Source organism: Falco punctatus (genome assembly GCF_963210335.1).
Source record: "Falco punctatus genome assembly, chromosome: Z".
Lineage (NCBI taxonomy): Eukaryota > Metazoa > Chordata > Aves > Falconiformes > Falconidae > Falco > Falco punctatus.
The window spans coordinates 31,687,905-31,706,064 of NC_137586.1; the positions used below are offsets into that span (position 1 = coordinate 31,687,905).

The 18,160-nt window shown below is 36.2% G+C and overlaps 1 protein-coding gene across 5 annotated transcripts in view; it reads left to right on the forward strand.

Moving 5' to 3' along the window:
• KDM4C (lysine demethylase 4C) overlaps positions 1–18,160 on the forward strand; it is a 308,684-nt gene that overhangs the window by 270,753 nt on the left and 19,771 nt on the right. For 4 of the 5 annotated variants that reach the window (XM_080372288.1, XM_080372287.1, XM_080372289.1 and 1 more), the window contains exons 19-20: positions 6,293–6,478; positions 13,303–13,473. In XM_080372288.1, coding sequence (XP_080228414.1) covers positions 6,293–6,478; positions 13,303–13,473 — 357 coding nt within the window. The remainder of the gene's footprint in view (positions 1–6,292; positions 6,479–13,302; positions 13,474–18,160) is intronic. The other variant, XM_080372290.1, reaches the window with a different exon arrangement.

An 18,160-nucleotide genomic window follows, 5' to 3' on the forward strand; every position in this document is an offset into this window, starting at 1 on the left:
CATGATTTTTCATTAATTTCCAAAACTTTACAATGGTGTCTTTGCCTTAGTGTTTATTTCCAATGATACCTATAAGGCCAAAAAAGCCAAATATATAAAAGAGGATGAGAATATACAGTTCAGTTACTGACTAGTAGTTAATAATCATCTGCAGCAGTAGGAGAAGAGCACTTATGGGTTGATTTTTAGTAATAGTTGAGATTTAATTACTTTTAGAAGCTCTCTTGAAATAGCTTCTTTTTGTAGAACATAATGCTGTATTATAGTGTGCTTCTTCACATAACTCATTCTTCTTACCAAGGCATAAGAAATACTTTTGGGAGGAATCAATACTTCACATTGTTTCCTAAAATCAAACCCCAGCTTTCTGCCACGACCTCAACTTGTGCTTATTTTAATAAATCATTGCATCAGAAAACAGTGTTACTGTGTTTACTTCATGATCCTGTTAGGGACTGGAATTTCATTTTGTAAATATTACTCTTTTTGAGGGAAGCAATATTAAATTCTTTATATAAGGATGCATAATGATTATTATGAAAGCTATCAGTGAGCTTTCTTCTTCAAAATGCTGGCATCCAGTTTCCTCAGACTTGTTCTTTAAAATCCATTCTGTTTATATGTTTGCAACCTATTAATATTAAAGAGCTATTCCATGATTATGAAATCCATTTGCAGCAGCATATTTCTCATTTTGGGGGCAAAAAGAGGTCATTTCATCATCTAGAAAATTGCAGTACATTGTTCTGTCCTATATTCTTAATCTCCAGTTATATAAACAATTTTATTTATTCTCCAATTCATTTTGCATCTGAATCTCTGATTAGATTAAGATTGATCCTCATCTGCTTCCCCCATTGTGTCTGCCTCGCACTAATATCTAGCAAGCATTAAGTCAGAATGACGTTCTTCCTAGCAATCTAGGATGTTGAATTTGCTTTAGCTGGTAAGAACAGTTGTAGTTTCAGACTACTGAAGAACTGGCAGTTGGGCATTGAATTAACATGGCTGTATCTCAGTAAATGTGTTCATAGTATGTCAAGCCAGTTTATTTCACAAGTAGAAAGCTTTTATACCTAAATATGAGGGTGTTCCAGACAGAGAGGTGTTTAGATTCTGTCCTCTGCAAGAATGGTTCAGGATTTATTCCATTCTACACAAATCCTTCCTTTTACAAACTTTAAAAACTCGGACTTCAGGCAAGTGGGGGAGGGAGAGTAAAACCTGAGTCTTCACAACGGGTAATTCCCTCTTTTCTCTTGTGATTTTGATGCCTTCTTCCTTTGGTCACTTTCAGTGATATTTTTTTTTTAATTATTTTTTACATTCATATAATCCTTTTGTTTTCATGTATCACTACAAAAAATAGTATTGACATGGGAAAGAAAAGGTGAAAAAAGTAATTTAAATTCATATGCTGTAAAGCTCCAAGTGAAAGTATGAGAAATATATTATTAGTTAGAAGCTAAGGAGGGAAAGAATTGCCAGTATGGGTCAGACACAGCATAGTTCAATTTACTGCTTACAGCTTATATAGGGCTTGGTATGTAGCTCAGCTAAGGTTCCAAAAGTCTGTGCAAAGAAGATTCGTATACTTTGCTCTGCTTTTATTCTATGTATTCTGATTTTATTAATCAAATATCATACATTAACTGTTTGACTTGTAGTTTCAAAGATGAAAGAGCTTTTTCTCATATGACTGCATAGGGCCATGCTGCCTAATACAGTTATGCAAGCTCTGAATTTGCTTCTACACCTGACTTTTGTTTGTGGATCTGTGTACAGTTTAAAATTCATGGCTAAGTTTGAGATTCGCTGTAAAGTTGAGGTATATCTGCATCATCCCTTTCATTGTCATACTTCTACAAAGGACACAGCATCTTACAAATAATAGGAAACATATTTCATTATTTGTCAACCTTGACTCTTTTTTTGCTTTCTGAAAGAAGACTGATTTTCAGCATTTTTCTGGTATTCCATTAGCATGGGGAGAAATAGAATTATTTTTTTCCCCTGCATGTACAGTAACTTCTTTTCCCCCACGATCTTAATCTTTTTTGATACCTAAAGATTGTAAGAGTGTAGCACAAAAGATTAATGTGTATTTGAAGTTTACTGATTGTATTGGGTCTGGCTGAGATGGAGTTAATTTTCCCATTATAGACCTCATACTGCTGTGCTTTGTATTGGTAGCTGGAAAGTTGGTGATAACACACCAGTGTTTTGGCTGTTGCTGAGCAGCGCTCACACAGCATCTGTCTCTCTAACATCCCCCTCCATCACCACTAGGCTGGGGGTGGGCAAGATCTTGGGCAGGGACATAGCCAAACTGACCCAAGGGGTATTCCATACCGTATGATGTTTGCTCAGATATAAAAGCTAAGGGAAAGGAGGAGGAAGGCAGGGGGTGGGGAATGGTGGGCATTCATTATTTACAACGTTTGTCTTCTGGAGCAAGCGCTATGTGTACTACAGCCCTGCTTCCTGGGAAGCGTCTAGACATTGCCTGCTGATCGGAAGTAGAGAATAACATCTTTTGTTTTCCTGTGTTTCTACATGCAACCTTTGCTTTATTAAAGCTCCTTTATCTTGACTCATGAGTTTTTTCATCTTATTTTCACCCCTCCCTGTCTTGCTGAGGAGGGGAGTGATAGAGCGCCTTGATAGGCACCTGGTGTTCAGCCAAGGTCAACCCACCACACTGATGTAACAACTATCTTCCTTGTATTTGACAGTGAGATGGATTCATGTCATTGTTAAAACACAGGAAGTATTTTCGCTTTCTTTAGGCAACTTGAAGAACATAATTACATATAACCAAGCAGTGTTCCTTTTATGTAAGAGTAAAACAAAAGTAATTTCACTTTTCATCAGTGTTACAGTAATTTTGCACCAGCATGATGAAAATAAGAATACAGCAATAGTAATTTGACAGCTTTTTTTTTAAAAAAAAGAATATTTCAGTACTTTCATGTTGCACCTCTGAACAGTACTGTGAGAAATAACTTTTCTTACAATATGTCAGTTCGTCTAACACTTTCTTATTAAGTTAACCTGTGCATGAAGAGAACAGAGAATTTGATCTATTTTACAGGGATGCATGAAGTTTTGCTCTAATTTCTGTGGGTTTGGCCACCCCATTTTGTGTGTTACATTTTCAGTTTTCCTGACTGCACTTTCAACGTCTCTTCCAGCATCCCTCACTGTCCTCATATTGTTTTTATTTTCCTGAACTTTTCTACGTCTGAAAGGTGATAAAATATTAAAACAGAAAAATTTCACATATGTATAGCTGTAAGTTCATCTTCTTCTAAAGCATTAGTCATGTAATGTAATGTTTCAGATTTCAACATCTCCCAAGTTTTCATGATACCTTAGTAAGATGCTGAAGCATCTTACAGCCACATTGTAATGTTTGCATATTTGCTGCCTTGCACAAGTGCTGCAAATAATTTAAGGGGATCAGCATTTCCTACTGTAACATACTTCCTTCAGTTTACTGTTAGTTTATCTGCAATTTACTCTTTCATCCCTTTTCCTCATTCTCTAAATTTTGTTTGAATTACATTTTTTGAGTGTTTTAGACAGAACATGTGGCAGGTTTTTTGTCTGGTTTTTCTTAATGTTCATATGTATTTTGTACTTCCTCTCATTAAGCGGACTGGCGAATTTCTGTGTATATCTGTGTTAAAAATCCTTCAAAAGGAGCTTTGTATTTGCATGAATTCTGTGTTTAGACATTACACAGAATAGATTTCAATTGTATTTTCTTTCTGGAATTCCCATTTTACTTGGTTCTGAATATATGAAAAAATATATGAAGATAAATATATATAAGTCCTTAAGTCCCCTCAAGACACAGGTACTTGATCTATCTGAAAATGGCTTCACGCACATGAATACAAATGACAATGAGATATCAACATGTCAGTGATGTCTCTGGAACATTTGTTTTGATGACAAAATCCTCTTCACCTCTTACTAGTCTTTCAGACCTGATGCTGCTACAGCAGACTGAGCTGAGTTCTGGTCCTTTTAATGAATGATAGGTAGAATTTTTAACTAAGTTCCAGATACTGCTCTTGTTTCTGCTTGTGCAAAGCCATGCAGACTCTTGGCTTTCAGAGAGGGTGGATATGAAGGCAGAACTTGAAGAGATTTTCACGTACAGAATGATGCATGGACTAGAACCCTGCATGACCAATGAGCTTGACAGGGCTAGCACTTGCAAAAGGCATTATTTCAATAACAAACTGTGTGCCAGTAAGCCACTGAAATGATGTAAGTGCTGAGTTACACAGTACAATTTCTGCAGATTTTCTTCAGAATAGGGAAAATAATAAAAAAAAGAACAACATTTTCGGGTGACCTGGGAAGAAGTATTTGATGTAAGTTAGTTTGAAATACTTTGAATTATTAACCGTACAGAAAAATAAATCAAAATTATTCTTACTTGTGTTCCCAACATAGGCAGACAAGAGTGTGTTTAACAAAATCAGTGACTTGCAGATTTAGAACAATGGAAGTAATCATTATTGCAGCAGTATGTTTTCAAATTATTGAATTCACTGTTTTGTGTCATTAAATGAATTGTCTCTATTTTAGAACAGCTGAATTGATTTTATGATCATCAATAATATTGGCATTTTTGTTAGATGTGATGAGAGTTATCAGAAGATAGTCCCCACACGTGATCTAAAACAGTTGTCCATAGAAGTTATTAAAGTAATTATTCTATCTACCATGTTTGTTAATGTCGTTTGGTGGCAGGATAGCAGTCATCTTGTACTTTGTCTTTTTTAATATGGTGGAGCTTATTTCCCAGAATTAGTTAACCTAGCTCATGTCCCATCATTTTTTTCATATGGGCCACTGACTTATGTCACTTACAAAATAGTGACAATATTTTCATGTGGTCTCCATTTTGACAAAAGGAGAAAAAGTAGTATGTCTTGACACTGGTAAGGCTGTTCACATGATGTTTTAATATATGAAGTGGGGAAATACTGCCTACTCAATCACCATTATGTTAAATACTTAACCAATGAAAGTCAGACTAGAAAGAATGAAAAGGGGCTTAGGAGCAACCTTGAGCTGTGGAATTATGCGAAGGCTTGAGATAAAGAAAACATTTCTAACTTTGAGGAGATTTATCCGCTGTAACACATTGTCCTGGTTTCAGCTGGGATAGAGTTAATTTTCTTCCTAGTAGCTGGTGCAGTGCTGTGCTTTGGATTTGGTGTGAGAACAATGTTGATAGCACATGAATGGTTTTGGTTGTTGCTGGGTAGTGGTTATACCAAGTCAAAGACCTTCCAGTTTCTCAGGCCCTGCCAGCGAGAAGGCTGGAGGGGCACAAGAGACTGGGAGGGGACACAGCCAGGACAGCTGACCTGAACAAGCCAAAGGGATTTTCCATACCATGGGACGTCATGCTGAGTATATAAACTGGGGGAAGAAGAAGGAAGGTGGGGACATTTGGCATTATGGCGTTTGTCTTCCCAAGTAACCATTACATGTGATGGAGGCCGGCTTTCCTGGGGATGGCTGAGCACCCGCCTGCCCGTGGGAAGTGGTGAATTAATTCCTTACTTTGCTTTGCTTGCGTGCGCGGTTTTTGCTTTACCTATTAAACTGTCTTTGTCTCTACCCAAGAGTTTTCATACTTTTACTCTTCTGATCCGCTCCCTCATCCCACAGTGGGGGGAGTGAGCACGTGGCTGCGTGGGGCTTCATTGCCAGCTGGGCTTAAACCACGATTTATGTTATCTGAGAATGTTGTAGAAACTACTTCATGAACAATTTAGATTAGCCATCTCCCAAAGACTGTTTTAAGTATGCATTTAGTCCAGCTTCAAAGCAGGGGGCTGGGTTAAATGATATGTGGAAGTCCTGTCTAGCCCTACATTTCTATGGGCCTTTATTTTTCAGTCCTACTGTTACTTTTTGCAGAATTCTGTATAGGATTTTTTATTTATCTGTTTTAAGAGGAGCAGGTTAATTTTCAGAGGAGTGTATGGAAAATATAGCTATCTATATATCAGTTTTCTTACTATAGCACCAGAACAGATAGTCTTCACATTAACATCAAAAAGGCAAAAATGCTATCTATTAATTACTGTATTACTAAGTTATCTTGTAATTAAAAAATGCTGGTTCTTTTGCCGTGCATATTGCAAGGTATAAAATGTAATCAATGAAGCACAAGTAACTTTTCAGTATTCAAGATACTTGCAGAAATCAATAAAGTTAAGATAGTATGGCAAACACTCTTGTTTGTTTTGCTTTACAGAAATGTATGTTCTGTAGACAGAAAATTAAGAAAATCTCTGGTGCCTGCATTCAGTGTTCGTATGGACGCTGCCCAGCCTCCTTCCACGTTACCTGTGCCCATGCTGCAGGAGTGCTGATGGAACCTGATGACTGGCCATATGTTGTCTACATCACATGTTTCAGGCACAAGACCAAACAAAATGTGGTAAGGAATATGTTTCCTTATTTGTTAAGAATTAGAACTGCATAATTAAATATATATCCAGAGAAAATGGAAGAAAGGATCCATATTATGATCTCTGTCTCTCATATTTCTATACATAGCAAAGTATTACATCTTGAAGGTTTTTCCTTGTGCTGTTACCTGAGAGAAATGATACTTGATATACCTAACATATTTTTGCATTAGAATCATTGTTGAATGTATTGGTTTGACAGTCAGAACAATTCCTTCAGTTCTCTGTTTTGTTAAACTGGAGTGTGGTACAAATACCCAGATCACAGAATCTTGCAAATACTCACAGATAACTGTGAGATAAAAGAAATGTTATATATGTAAGTTGTTTGTTCTGCAGCCAAGCAGTGTCTTGCAAATATCCAATTATAATTGTTCTATCACCTGGCAAAATAGCATGGTATGTCATGGAAATTCATGTTACTACTGTTCCCTTTTATTTCTAGCCAGTGCTGAGGAGAAACCTTTAATTTTACATGAGGCATATTAAGAATTAGTTTAATGTCTTCTTTTTTCCAAATTAGTTGTTACTATCTCAGTTAAGAAAGAACTCTTGCCATTTATCTTGGGCTTTTGAAACTGTATTTTGTTTCCTAGCAACCTAGAAGGATTTAACATAGTCTTACTAAGGACATAGTTTGGTAAGTTAGTCAAGTTGAGCATCCTAAGTTTTCAAACTTTTTATCTCCTTTATACGTTAGAAGTGAAAGAAATAAACCTAGGTAAGGTCTGTGTAACATAAGTCTTTCTTTCAAGAGGTTGTCAGTGAATCCTTGGTCTCAATGACAATACTACTAAAAAGTAAGAATTTCTTTTGATTGTAGTAAAATGTAGTGCCTGCCAACTACAGGAATCAGTCCTGAGTGTTCAATCTGGTGGTAATTCTTAAAAAGGGAAGCAAATTGTGTGTCGCTGTTTAGAACTTCCACAGAACTGTTAAGCCTTGTAAAGATTTTTCTTTTCCAAAATGGATTGACTTGTGAAACTAGTACACTAAAACAAATGGGTTTAGTTTCTTCAAACATTTTTCAGGAAAATGAGTTTGGTTTGAGAAACAAACTTAAACCTCTATCTGCATAGGCAGCTTAAGATATTTTTCTTGGCTTTCTTGGAAAACATTCTCATTTGTTGAAAATTAGTGGGTTAAAATAATGGTCAGCAAAAAAGGGCTGTTCTTCCCAAATATTTTCTAGTATTTGTTTGGGACAAGTCTTTGTACTGTAGGTAGTGGGATTTGCATCACTAGTTGTGAAATCATTCCCTGATCAAACAGAAGTTTCTGCATAATACTTTCTTCTATTCCCACTTTGTATGTATATTGCGACCACTTCCTCAGCCCCTTACTTTTCCACCTTCCTCTAAAATACCTGTTTCTGATGCTGGAATCCCCTTATGCAATGGAATCCCCCTTAAACAATGTGTGTGATTTTCTTCATATTATTCTCTTTCGTGATACTAAATAGTAAATGTGCTTAAGTTTTGGATTATTTCTTCTATATTTATCCAACACTTAATATAGTGGTATATCTGCCTTAACAGTCTTTTTTTCTGGCATTTCTGTGTTCATGTTATTAATAGAAATAGCTACAAAATATTAATGAAAACCAGGTAGGTTGTTTAAGCAGAATTTATACTTTCAAGCTCATACAAAACAGTGCAGACTTTAGCAGTTAACTTTCTTAGTGTACACTTTCTCTGGAACAGAAAAGAAGTTATTAGAATGGTGGGAAGTGAAAACTTCATCAGAATAAAACACAACAGTAATGGACCGACATGGAATCCCATAAAATCAATTTTTTTTTAGTGATTTTCTTGACCTATATTAGGTAGACTATAAAAACCCAAAAAACCCACAACAACAAACCCCCAGAACCAACCAACTATAGAGAAATGGGATTTTGTTTGTACTACTTAAAAGTTTGTGTGAAGGATGTTCAAAGTGCCTTGGAATTAGACCATCACATCCTTTCTTGAAACTCAGCACCAACCTTTTGAAAAATTCTGTGTTAATGTTTTTCTTGTGGCTCAAATCAAAATCAGATTTGCAGGAGAGAAAGAAAAATTATACTTTTGTATTTTTCATCAGGCCAAAACTTGGAAAGATTGGTTATTTTGTTAAAGAATCTTCTTCTGTGAAATTCTTAACTTACTCCTGAGACAAAGGAGATTGCCATATGTTTGTATATGCTTGGTTTTGTGCCCTGTCTTCTGGATAATTTATCTAATCTTATCTTCAAGCCTTTGGAAGTTTTTTTCACCATTGGTTTTCCTGTTATGGCTTTCTTAGCTATTAGCTATTCCTTTGTGCAGAAATTACATTGCTCTTCACCATTAGGCATAGCAATGTAGAAAAAGTAGAACAGGGGAATCATGCAGACTGAAAAATTATACTCTGCAAATTTTTACAGGAATCAAATACATTTCCATGTCAGCAAGAAAAAAAAAAAACCAACTCTTCTGGTATTTAGCAGTTGAAAACACTGTATTTAAAGGAAGGACACTATTATTTCTCCTCCTTTCAAGGAAACAAACCTAAAAATGTCTGGTTTTTTTCAGTAATATAGACCCTAGATATTGTGCCTAAATGGTCAGTGAATACCTGTGATTGCTACTTTCTTCAGGTTTTAAAAAAATACCAAACAATCCAAAACTTAACAACCAAAAGGTGGCTTCTGGGATCTAGGAAAAACTGTGATATGTTTCTGTAGTGGTGTTGTAATATGTAAATCAATGAGGTTATGCAACAAAAACCCTTCCTACATTCAGATAACTTTAATTTTACCGGTATTAGTGTATCTTTTCACCTCCAGCAAGGGCTTATTGTAATGATGAGGTGGAGTATGCATCCAAATTATTTATGCCTGTGATCTCAAGCAAATTGTGTCCAAATTATTCACCAATATACTATCACAAGTAATTTTCACTGGGAATCAGATTCTGCATTGTCTTCGGGATTTTTTCCTAGAGTATTATTTTAATGTCAACCATGGAAAACACTGTTCGGTGTTTTGATGAAAAATCATCAAAAAGACAATCAAAAGGGAAATCATAATCCTTGCATCCACATAGTACTACCAAATGAAGGAAATCTACCAAGAACTGAAGTTTTTAAAGGTCAATATGACTTATCAAAAATACGATCTTTGGAGGTCCGTGGACTCAAAAGTAAGCATGCCTATTGTACTTGCTGAACGTACAGCTTTAGGAATAGCACAAAAATTTGCTAGCAGAAGAGTTGTTTTATACAGAATGTTTTTTGATTATTCCTGTTGCAGCCTGTATTATTTTGTTATGTAAATTAGAGTGTCAATATGCAAGGAAGGCTCTGTGATTTACCACTTACAGACAGTAGGCCATGTTTTTTCATTTTTCCTTTTACTGTTCTTCTCTCTGGGCATGAAACATATCACTCACACATTTTTCATCAAACTGCAAAACCACTTTGAAGTACAGTTGAGAATAGGTGCTGCAGATGGATTTGTTTTGATTAAAAGAGCTTTCATACACAAGGAAATGAGGCAAAGAAGTTGTATGCAACTTCTGTATGCTAACAGGAAAAAAAAACAAACGCAAAGGATCCATAGAAGTTTAGCAAAGACAGCACTGAGGGTCAGAGAAAGCCAGCTGGAGGCAAACATATACTCACAGGTGGTGTTTCATTTGGGAAGTGTGATCAGAAGAGGCCATTTAGGCAGCTGTGCATTTTGAAAAGCTGTCTTTAGAAGGAGCAAAGACAGAAGCTGCAAAAAACCATTAGACAGGAGTTGCAAAAACCTACTGTTGCTGCTTTTTTGAGCTATTTCAAATTATCTTCTGCTATTATCAGCCAGTTCTTACCTCTGTAGCACACAGGGAATGGAGGGATGCTGTCAGATGGAAGCTGTAGACCCTTTTTATGTTGAATACCTGAGTAATGCAATGTCATTGTTTGCCATTGTCTGCTAACTGCTGCCAGCCCTGTAACATTTCATAAAGACTAAGGCATGCCTTAGGAAAGACATATTAAAAAATCATGAATCAACACATTTTTGTTGATGTCATGATTTGACATCATGCCTAAATTGGTGTTCTGAGGAGTAAGCTTAAAATGATGAGAGTTATCTTCCTGTATCAAATATATTTCCAAATTTTGAGGATCCCCCATTAAAAATTGTAGTCAGAGAAAGTTTCTAGGTATTTAGATATACATCAGATTCCTATTTCATGATAATTGTTATATTTTCATATATATATATAGCTTATATATTTTATTTAACAAGATTTTTATGTCCTGCTGTACTGAAAATGAAGGAGAAAGTAATTTTCCTTCTTATCTTTTTGAAGTTTGCACACAGAAGGGGAAGTTAACTTTTTTCCTTTGTATCTGGTGGTTTTCTGTATTTCTGCCACTATCTTAGTTCATCCTTGGCTTAGGTACTTTTAAAGAAAATCATGCTTTTTAAACCACAGCTTTCTCAATAATCTGGTAACTACCACAGCAGTTTCTTTAATCTGATAGACTCCCTTACATAACAACTGTCCTTTCTAGTCAAAAATGACATTCTTAACATCAATAAATTCTTAAGATTTTCTGACAGGAAATGTTTTCTGGGACATGCAATCAATCACAGACTGTGCTTGTCAATATTCTTTCTGAGAAATAAATCTAGAATCCTACCAAGATAACATATTAAAAAATAATCTTCTCCTTGTGTTAGGATGCATATCTGGGTTTTATTATTTGTTCTAATGAGCAATGGCATTTCTTCTCTGAAATTTTTATTATTAAATGAACCTCTGTTGTCACTTAAAATATTATAATTTTCCTTTTGTCTTCTCTGAAGAGTCTCATCTTCAGGCTTTAAAAACATTTGAACTTTTTAATAGAGGTTTTTTTCCTTGGGCTTCTGTCATACCAACCTTTGTAAATTATATCATGTAAGTAATCAATTCATACTCTCCAGTTTACTTCTGACCCTGCCCCGCCCAACTGTATAGACTAAAGTCTAGAATTGAAAGGTAAATTAAAATTTAAGCTTACATACATTTCTAAACTGGATAAAAAGTGCTAACTGACATGTAATTGCTCCTGTGATAATATCGGTAAATTCTTATGTAAGTAGTTAATTTTGCAACTTAGTTTAACTATAGGCAGGTAAAATGGGGAAGAAACAATTTTGTTATACATGTAAAGGGTTCAATAATTTGTGAGTATGCTCAGAACATTATTTCTGGGTAAACTTGAAAATGCTCTAGAAACATCATTGGGGTTTACTATCTGAGGTGACCTCAACTAAATCCTCCAAATGCGTATGTCAGGCAGAGCTCTGACACACAGAGGTTTAGTGCACTGTCTCCAAAATGGTACAGAATATTTGTCCTTAGTCTGCAGGAGCAGAGAGTTTTAAAAGTTCTAAATCCCAGAAATTGGTCCAAGAAAAAGGCACAATAATGATTACAGTCTCCTCAAAACCAGAAGTGTTCAAGTTTAGGGTGGGTTTTTCTCTTCCCCAAAAGCACTGACATTACTGTTAATGCTTGGAATCTAATGAAAAGAACTGGTGCTGTCCTTGGTTCTCCCTTTGATATTAGTGCTAAAAATTCTATAGCTGTAGCAATTCCCAGATTTTCACAGAGACTTTTTAAGATTATTACATTGATTGAAGGATTCACAGCCTTTGAAGGTTTGAAAAACAGTGCTAGGGCTAGGAAATTGAGTAACTACTTTAGCATATGTAATAAAGTATTTTCATGCTGTTTATATAAACAGTTCTAATAAAAAATATTTTATGCTTAGAATATACCAGTGTAGTTGCTCCTTGTAGTAGCATCTTCCATGATAAGAAAAGTTCAACTGTTCACATATAGCCAGTCACAGTAACTCATCTTCCATAAGCAAATAGACCTTTGTGAGGTAATGAATAGACAGCCAGGATCATAAGATGCAAGTGCCCTGTGTTATTAGGATGAGAAGCTCTTGATGTTATTTTTCCTGGGAGAAGAAGCTTGCTTTTTAAGTGAAAGGTTCATGGGGATACAATAGTTGGGAGCTGAGATGTAACAGCTGTCTGCATCATGTGAGCTTCTGAGCATTTGCTCATTTACAAGGTTCCATTATTTTTTTTATTTATTTATAGAATCCATCAAGCAGTTTTTGATGTAGAATTTTTGCATAGTTTAACAACCCTGCAACTTTTTTGAGTGACATAACTAGGTCTGGGGCATTAAAACTGAGAAATGAAAAAAAAAATGGTTACTGATTTGCTGCATAAATAACTGACGAAGGGTGGTCAATGTCTGAAGTTTTAAAGCAAAAGTTCTGCACAGTATGGGTTAGGAAGTTACTCAGATACACTGCTGTAGACAGCTCTGACAGGAGCTGGATATGCGTTTAGTTATTGCATCCCATTCAGCAAAATATGTAGAACCTTACTGAAATCCAGTACTTAAAACTTGATAATTTAAAATAATGGAAGACCATATTGTGGGTTCATCACATTTTGCCTCTTCAAGCAAATTCTGCAAATTATTCTACAAATAAAATTTACAAATACTGCTAATTGATCTAATGCAGACTAGTTAGAAGGCATCACTTGCAAAAATATATTTGAGTGCTGTGATTTGTTATTCTTCAGATGCCATTTGTTTTCTCATAAAATGGAAAAAAATTATGTGTAAAACAATTCTGTGTGATCATGATGGGAAGAAGTTTTTACATTGAGTGATGAGCTGTTATCAACCCTTTTTGACACTGATAAATTTCTGATGAGTAAGTTGCTATTTTAAAATGACTTATTTTAAATTCTTCTTTCAAGAGAGCTAAAGCATGTGAGAAGACCATTACAGTTGGGCAGACAGTCATCACGAAACATAAGAATACACGATACTATAGTTGCAGAGTCATAGGAGTGACGTCCCAACTTTTCTATGAAGTCATGTTTGATGATGGCTCTTTCAGTCTGGATACTTTTCCTGAAGACATTGTAGTAAGTACTTTCTCACATACCTGTTCTGGTTTGGCTGGGGTTTTGGGGTTTTTTTTGGTTGTTTCTTGGTGGTTGTGGTGGTGTTTATTTCCTTTTGTGGGTTTGCTTGGTTTGTTTGTTTGTTTTTAGTTAGAGGGTTGGAACCTTTTGAACTACTTCTTTTGACCTTGAGGAGATAATGTCTTAATATTCAGTTCATGTCTGTTACTTTTGCTGCTGAGAATGTTTATTAATGAGCTTCCAAACCTCGGTTGTTCTAATTAGTCTTTGCCATTTGAACAACTAAATCAAAAGTAACCTTAGATTTTTTAAAAAATTAAATAATATATGTATTTAATAAAGGATATGAGGGGGAATTCCATATATCCTTCTCTGTCTCTCAGAGATAACTTGTTAAAGTTCCTTGTAGAATAGAAAAATCCTGCTGTAATGGGAAGGACAACTCTCAAGGATCTGTTCTAACAACTTGTTACACCTTTTGATATTTAGTTTGTTAGATTACATTATTAATGCTAAAAATCATCAGAGAGAAGAATGTGTAGTTTATTGCATTTCCAAAAAGCAATTGAGATTGTGATTTCCATATGCATTTCCATAAACTACCATGTTTCTCAGAACTGTTAAGAACAACATTGTGCACTTGGTGCACATGAACAAAATTTGCAGACAGTTGGGGAAGGATTCTGTTTCCTTCCAAATCTGCAATGAATACATTGGATGTTAACATTTGTGGTGTTCATCAGGTGCCTCTTGACATCTTTCTTATGATATGACTCTAACCCTTGTTTACCTTCATGCTCCTCTGAGTCTGTTTTGTGCTGAACTGGTATTTTTGGCGTACCGCCTGCTAATAATCTCTGATAGTTAGAGCTTTCAGTGAATATTGATATGCAAAAGTGCTGTTTGTTGCAATACCACTTTTCACTTAGCCCTGCTTCCTATTCTGTATGTTGAGGGAGAGAGTCTGGCAAATGCAGTGGTGCAAAAGAATACATGCTTTGCAGCTGTAAGGGCTGCAAAGTGCTCTAGGAGTACTCCTCCATATTCTTCTACTGCTAAAGTCTTTGAGTCTTCTGTTTTCTGCAGACCTAATGTTTTCCTGGAAGTAGCATTAGCTGAAGATACATCAGTGGAAATATTACTGTGGTTCTTAGAAGCTTCTTAGTTACTGAAAAGTCTGATGCCTTTTGAAAATACGGTATTTGAAAAGGTACATTTCACAGCAGTGTAAGGGGATTGAGCTGTTTACCTCCCACTGGTCTGAATAGAAGACAGTCAGTGAATCCCTCTTACATGTCTTTGAAATTATCCTTTAATTCAAAACACTCTGAAAGGCTTCATTAATGATCAAAGACATTCTGATTGAGGATGATCAAGATACTACAAAAATGTGGCTGTATTGTTACTAAAAGCACCTCTTTTGTGTATGCCTGCATCAAGGATCTGGTAAGGCAGAGATGAGAAACTGCTTGCTGCCCTAGTGGGGTAGTCTGATCCGGAGCTAAGAATAAATGTAATCAGGTCTGGATATGCCTCAGCGCTTCTCAGATAGTGGATGAACAACATATAATTGTTTGATGAAAACACCAAACAAATTTCACATTCCTTAGAGAAATCTTGTTGTGTTTTCATTAGATAATATACCTGCAGCAGTTACTGGAAGGGAAAAAATAATGTTTTTTCTTCTGCTTGGACTAAAACTTGCTAATCCATGCAATGTGCGTATCAGGTGTTAGTGCCGCTGGGAGGACTTAATTCATCAAATCTGGTATGAAAGCAATGTTGCTGCCTATTGAAGAACTTATTTTTCTAATCTGTTTTCACTTTTCGACTAGCTTACAAAGATAGCAGGAGCTTTCTGCTTTTCCAGTATGTGCTGAATCTACTGCATCATTTCAGCTCAGCTAGGAATAGACCAAATTCCAATGTTCAGAAATAGTGATTTATTTTTCAGGAGGAAAATAGGGAGCAGGGAAATTTCAGTCTCAAAGATTCATGAAACTCTCTTTGCATGTTTCTTCCTTTGCATGTTTCTTTGCATGAAAGTTTCTTTCATGAAACTTTCTTTGCATGGTACACTACCAAATCAGGGTGTATATTGTTCTCTTCTCATACTTGTTTTGCTTGGTTTGTGTTAGCATTTGCTAAATATATCAGGTTTGGGTGGGTTTTTTTGTTGTTGTTTTGTTTTGTTTGTTTGTTTTTTAAGTATAGGTGTTAGATATAGACATCACTATATAGATTTTTTTATTTCAAGTTATTACATCAGTACTATTCCTGATTTCTACCTTGTCAGAATTTCTTAGAATAATCACTTCTCAATTACGACAAATTGGAATCAATTTAAATCAAATTAAATCAATTAGATGATGTGTTAACCAGTCAGCTTTCCCTCAACCCAGCAGGTGTAAGAGGGTGCAAAGGAGTATATGGGTACAATTTTTTGCTGGAAGAAACAGTAGGACAACTTCCTCTGCGAGTCATGGCAAGACAGCAATGAGGGGGATAATACGTGATATCTTGAAGGAGGTGAGATGACAGCTCTAGCAGTTAGTTTAATGATGCATGCAGACAAGTGGGGAGTGTATATGCTGAGCAACCGCTACCAACAACCAGCGTGTATGCGTGCCCGTTGCCACTTCTTGAAGGTTTAATGCTCTGTAACTTGTCAGACAGCCCCTAGCTCAGCACCAAGAGGAGTACTGTCCTGCCCAACCGGCCACATGCCAGTTTACAGAATACGCATAAGGAAATGTCTCATTTTTTTTGGCCTGCACATTTAGGGAGGGTGTCCCATAGTCCTCCCTCCTGCCCCCTCCCCATTAGTACCTGGTGGACATACCTCCACTGACATATCTTGACAGTTTGCTAGAAATGAATATTCTGGGTATTTAGCTAGAAGTTTTATTTGTTTCTTTATATATTGTGGCTATCAATAATGCCTTAACAGCAAATATAATACAAATAAATATACGTATATATGTAATGTGAAATTAGAGTTAAGGATGAGGTTTTTCCCACACTACCTTAAAATCCCAGCTAAACAGGGATACCTTGCAGTATGCTTGGTAGTAGGTAGAAAGGTCCCACCACATTATTTTGATTGCAAGGAAGAAAGGAAGAAAAAAGAAAGTAATTGCACAGTCAAGTGTGCTCTGAGTCTGTGGGGAGATCTGGTTACAAGAGAGCTGAGCATACCCCTTCTGAAGTGGTAGACATCCTTCCAGGTCACTTGCCCCAGTAAGTGCCCTGGTCCTTCAGTGACTAGTTTACATAGAATTCCTTGCTGTCCTGGTTTCACCTTGTGGTTATCAAGCAAACTAGGTGAACAAAAATGAGTGTACTTGTGCTCCCATGACATACCCACATTTAGTTTACTATTAAGTGTGTAAATGTAAGGGTTCTCGACTGAGAAGGTAAAGCTGATCTGTGGGTTGTCATGCCCACAATGCAAAATGTTTTACTTATGAAGATCTATAAATTGAGTATCATCCTAAGTGGTATTGTAGCTAATGGAATGCTTCTGTAAATGTTCCTTACAAGCAGGAGCATCTTAAGAGTTGAGGAAGTGAGAGGTATTTAGAAGGACACTTGGATACTGTATTCTGGAGTTCCCAAGTCTGTTTTGCAGAACCACGTTACGGTCATTTTCTGAGGTCCTGATAAAATCCCAAAAGCACACTCTTGAAAATGTGTGCATTAGTTCAGGTTAAGACATTCAGACTGAGCTTCAAAAGCAGAAACAAAAAGTGATCTTTGCATGTGTCATGTTGGTCCATTTTCTTAATTTTCTATTGTCTGCTGCTGTTTTTTGAAATGTATGCCACCTTATCTGAAAAAAAATTCAAGCATGAACTCCCCCCCACCAAGTATACCAACAGTAATACCTGGAATCCTTAACAGAATTATGCTGATACTTATGCAAGTACCTTCTTTCAGCAGTGGACCCAAGAGAGCCTTCAGTGTGAAAAGAATGGAGGAGATTAAGCTCTAACTTTCTGTGTCTATCAATACTTTAAATCCACCACTGGCAGGGGAGGGAGAAACAGGGCTATTGAGAACTCTGACAGCCAAAGTACTTCATTGAAATTATCACGAAGACTACAATTTCTTACAGTGTGCACCTAAATTTCATGACATCCAAAATCATTATTCTCTGCTTTCTTTGTAATAAAATGGAGCACATTTTATTTGCCAGTATTTGAAGAAAAATCTGGCAGTAGGATAGCATGTAACTTGAGAAGCTATTAAAAAAGAAATAAAATACTTTGCTCAGCCAGGGACCTTCTTTACAATCCTCTACCTCTGTCCTAGCCCAAAGATGCTCACTTTACAGCCCTACAAAATTGTGAAATGAAAGCTTTGACACCTCATGATGCACACTGTAATGCATACACATACTGTTTGCATAGACTTGCCAATTATCCTATCTTTCTTGATGATTGTGGACTCGCTGAGATTCTGAATGATCCTTCATGACCTAGATATCTGGCGGGGGGTTGAAGCTGCATAGGCATTTATAGTCTTAGAAGTTGCTCAAGATGAGGTGAACTGATTGGGGTAAAGTACAGGCAAAGGGCTCAGGCTGAATGCAGATTGTCGCAAGGACAGTATTATTAGACTAATGAGAGAGAACGGATTTGTTTCATCCTCCTTTGAGAGGTAGAACAAATGGGATTTAGCTGGA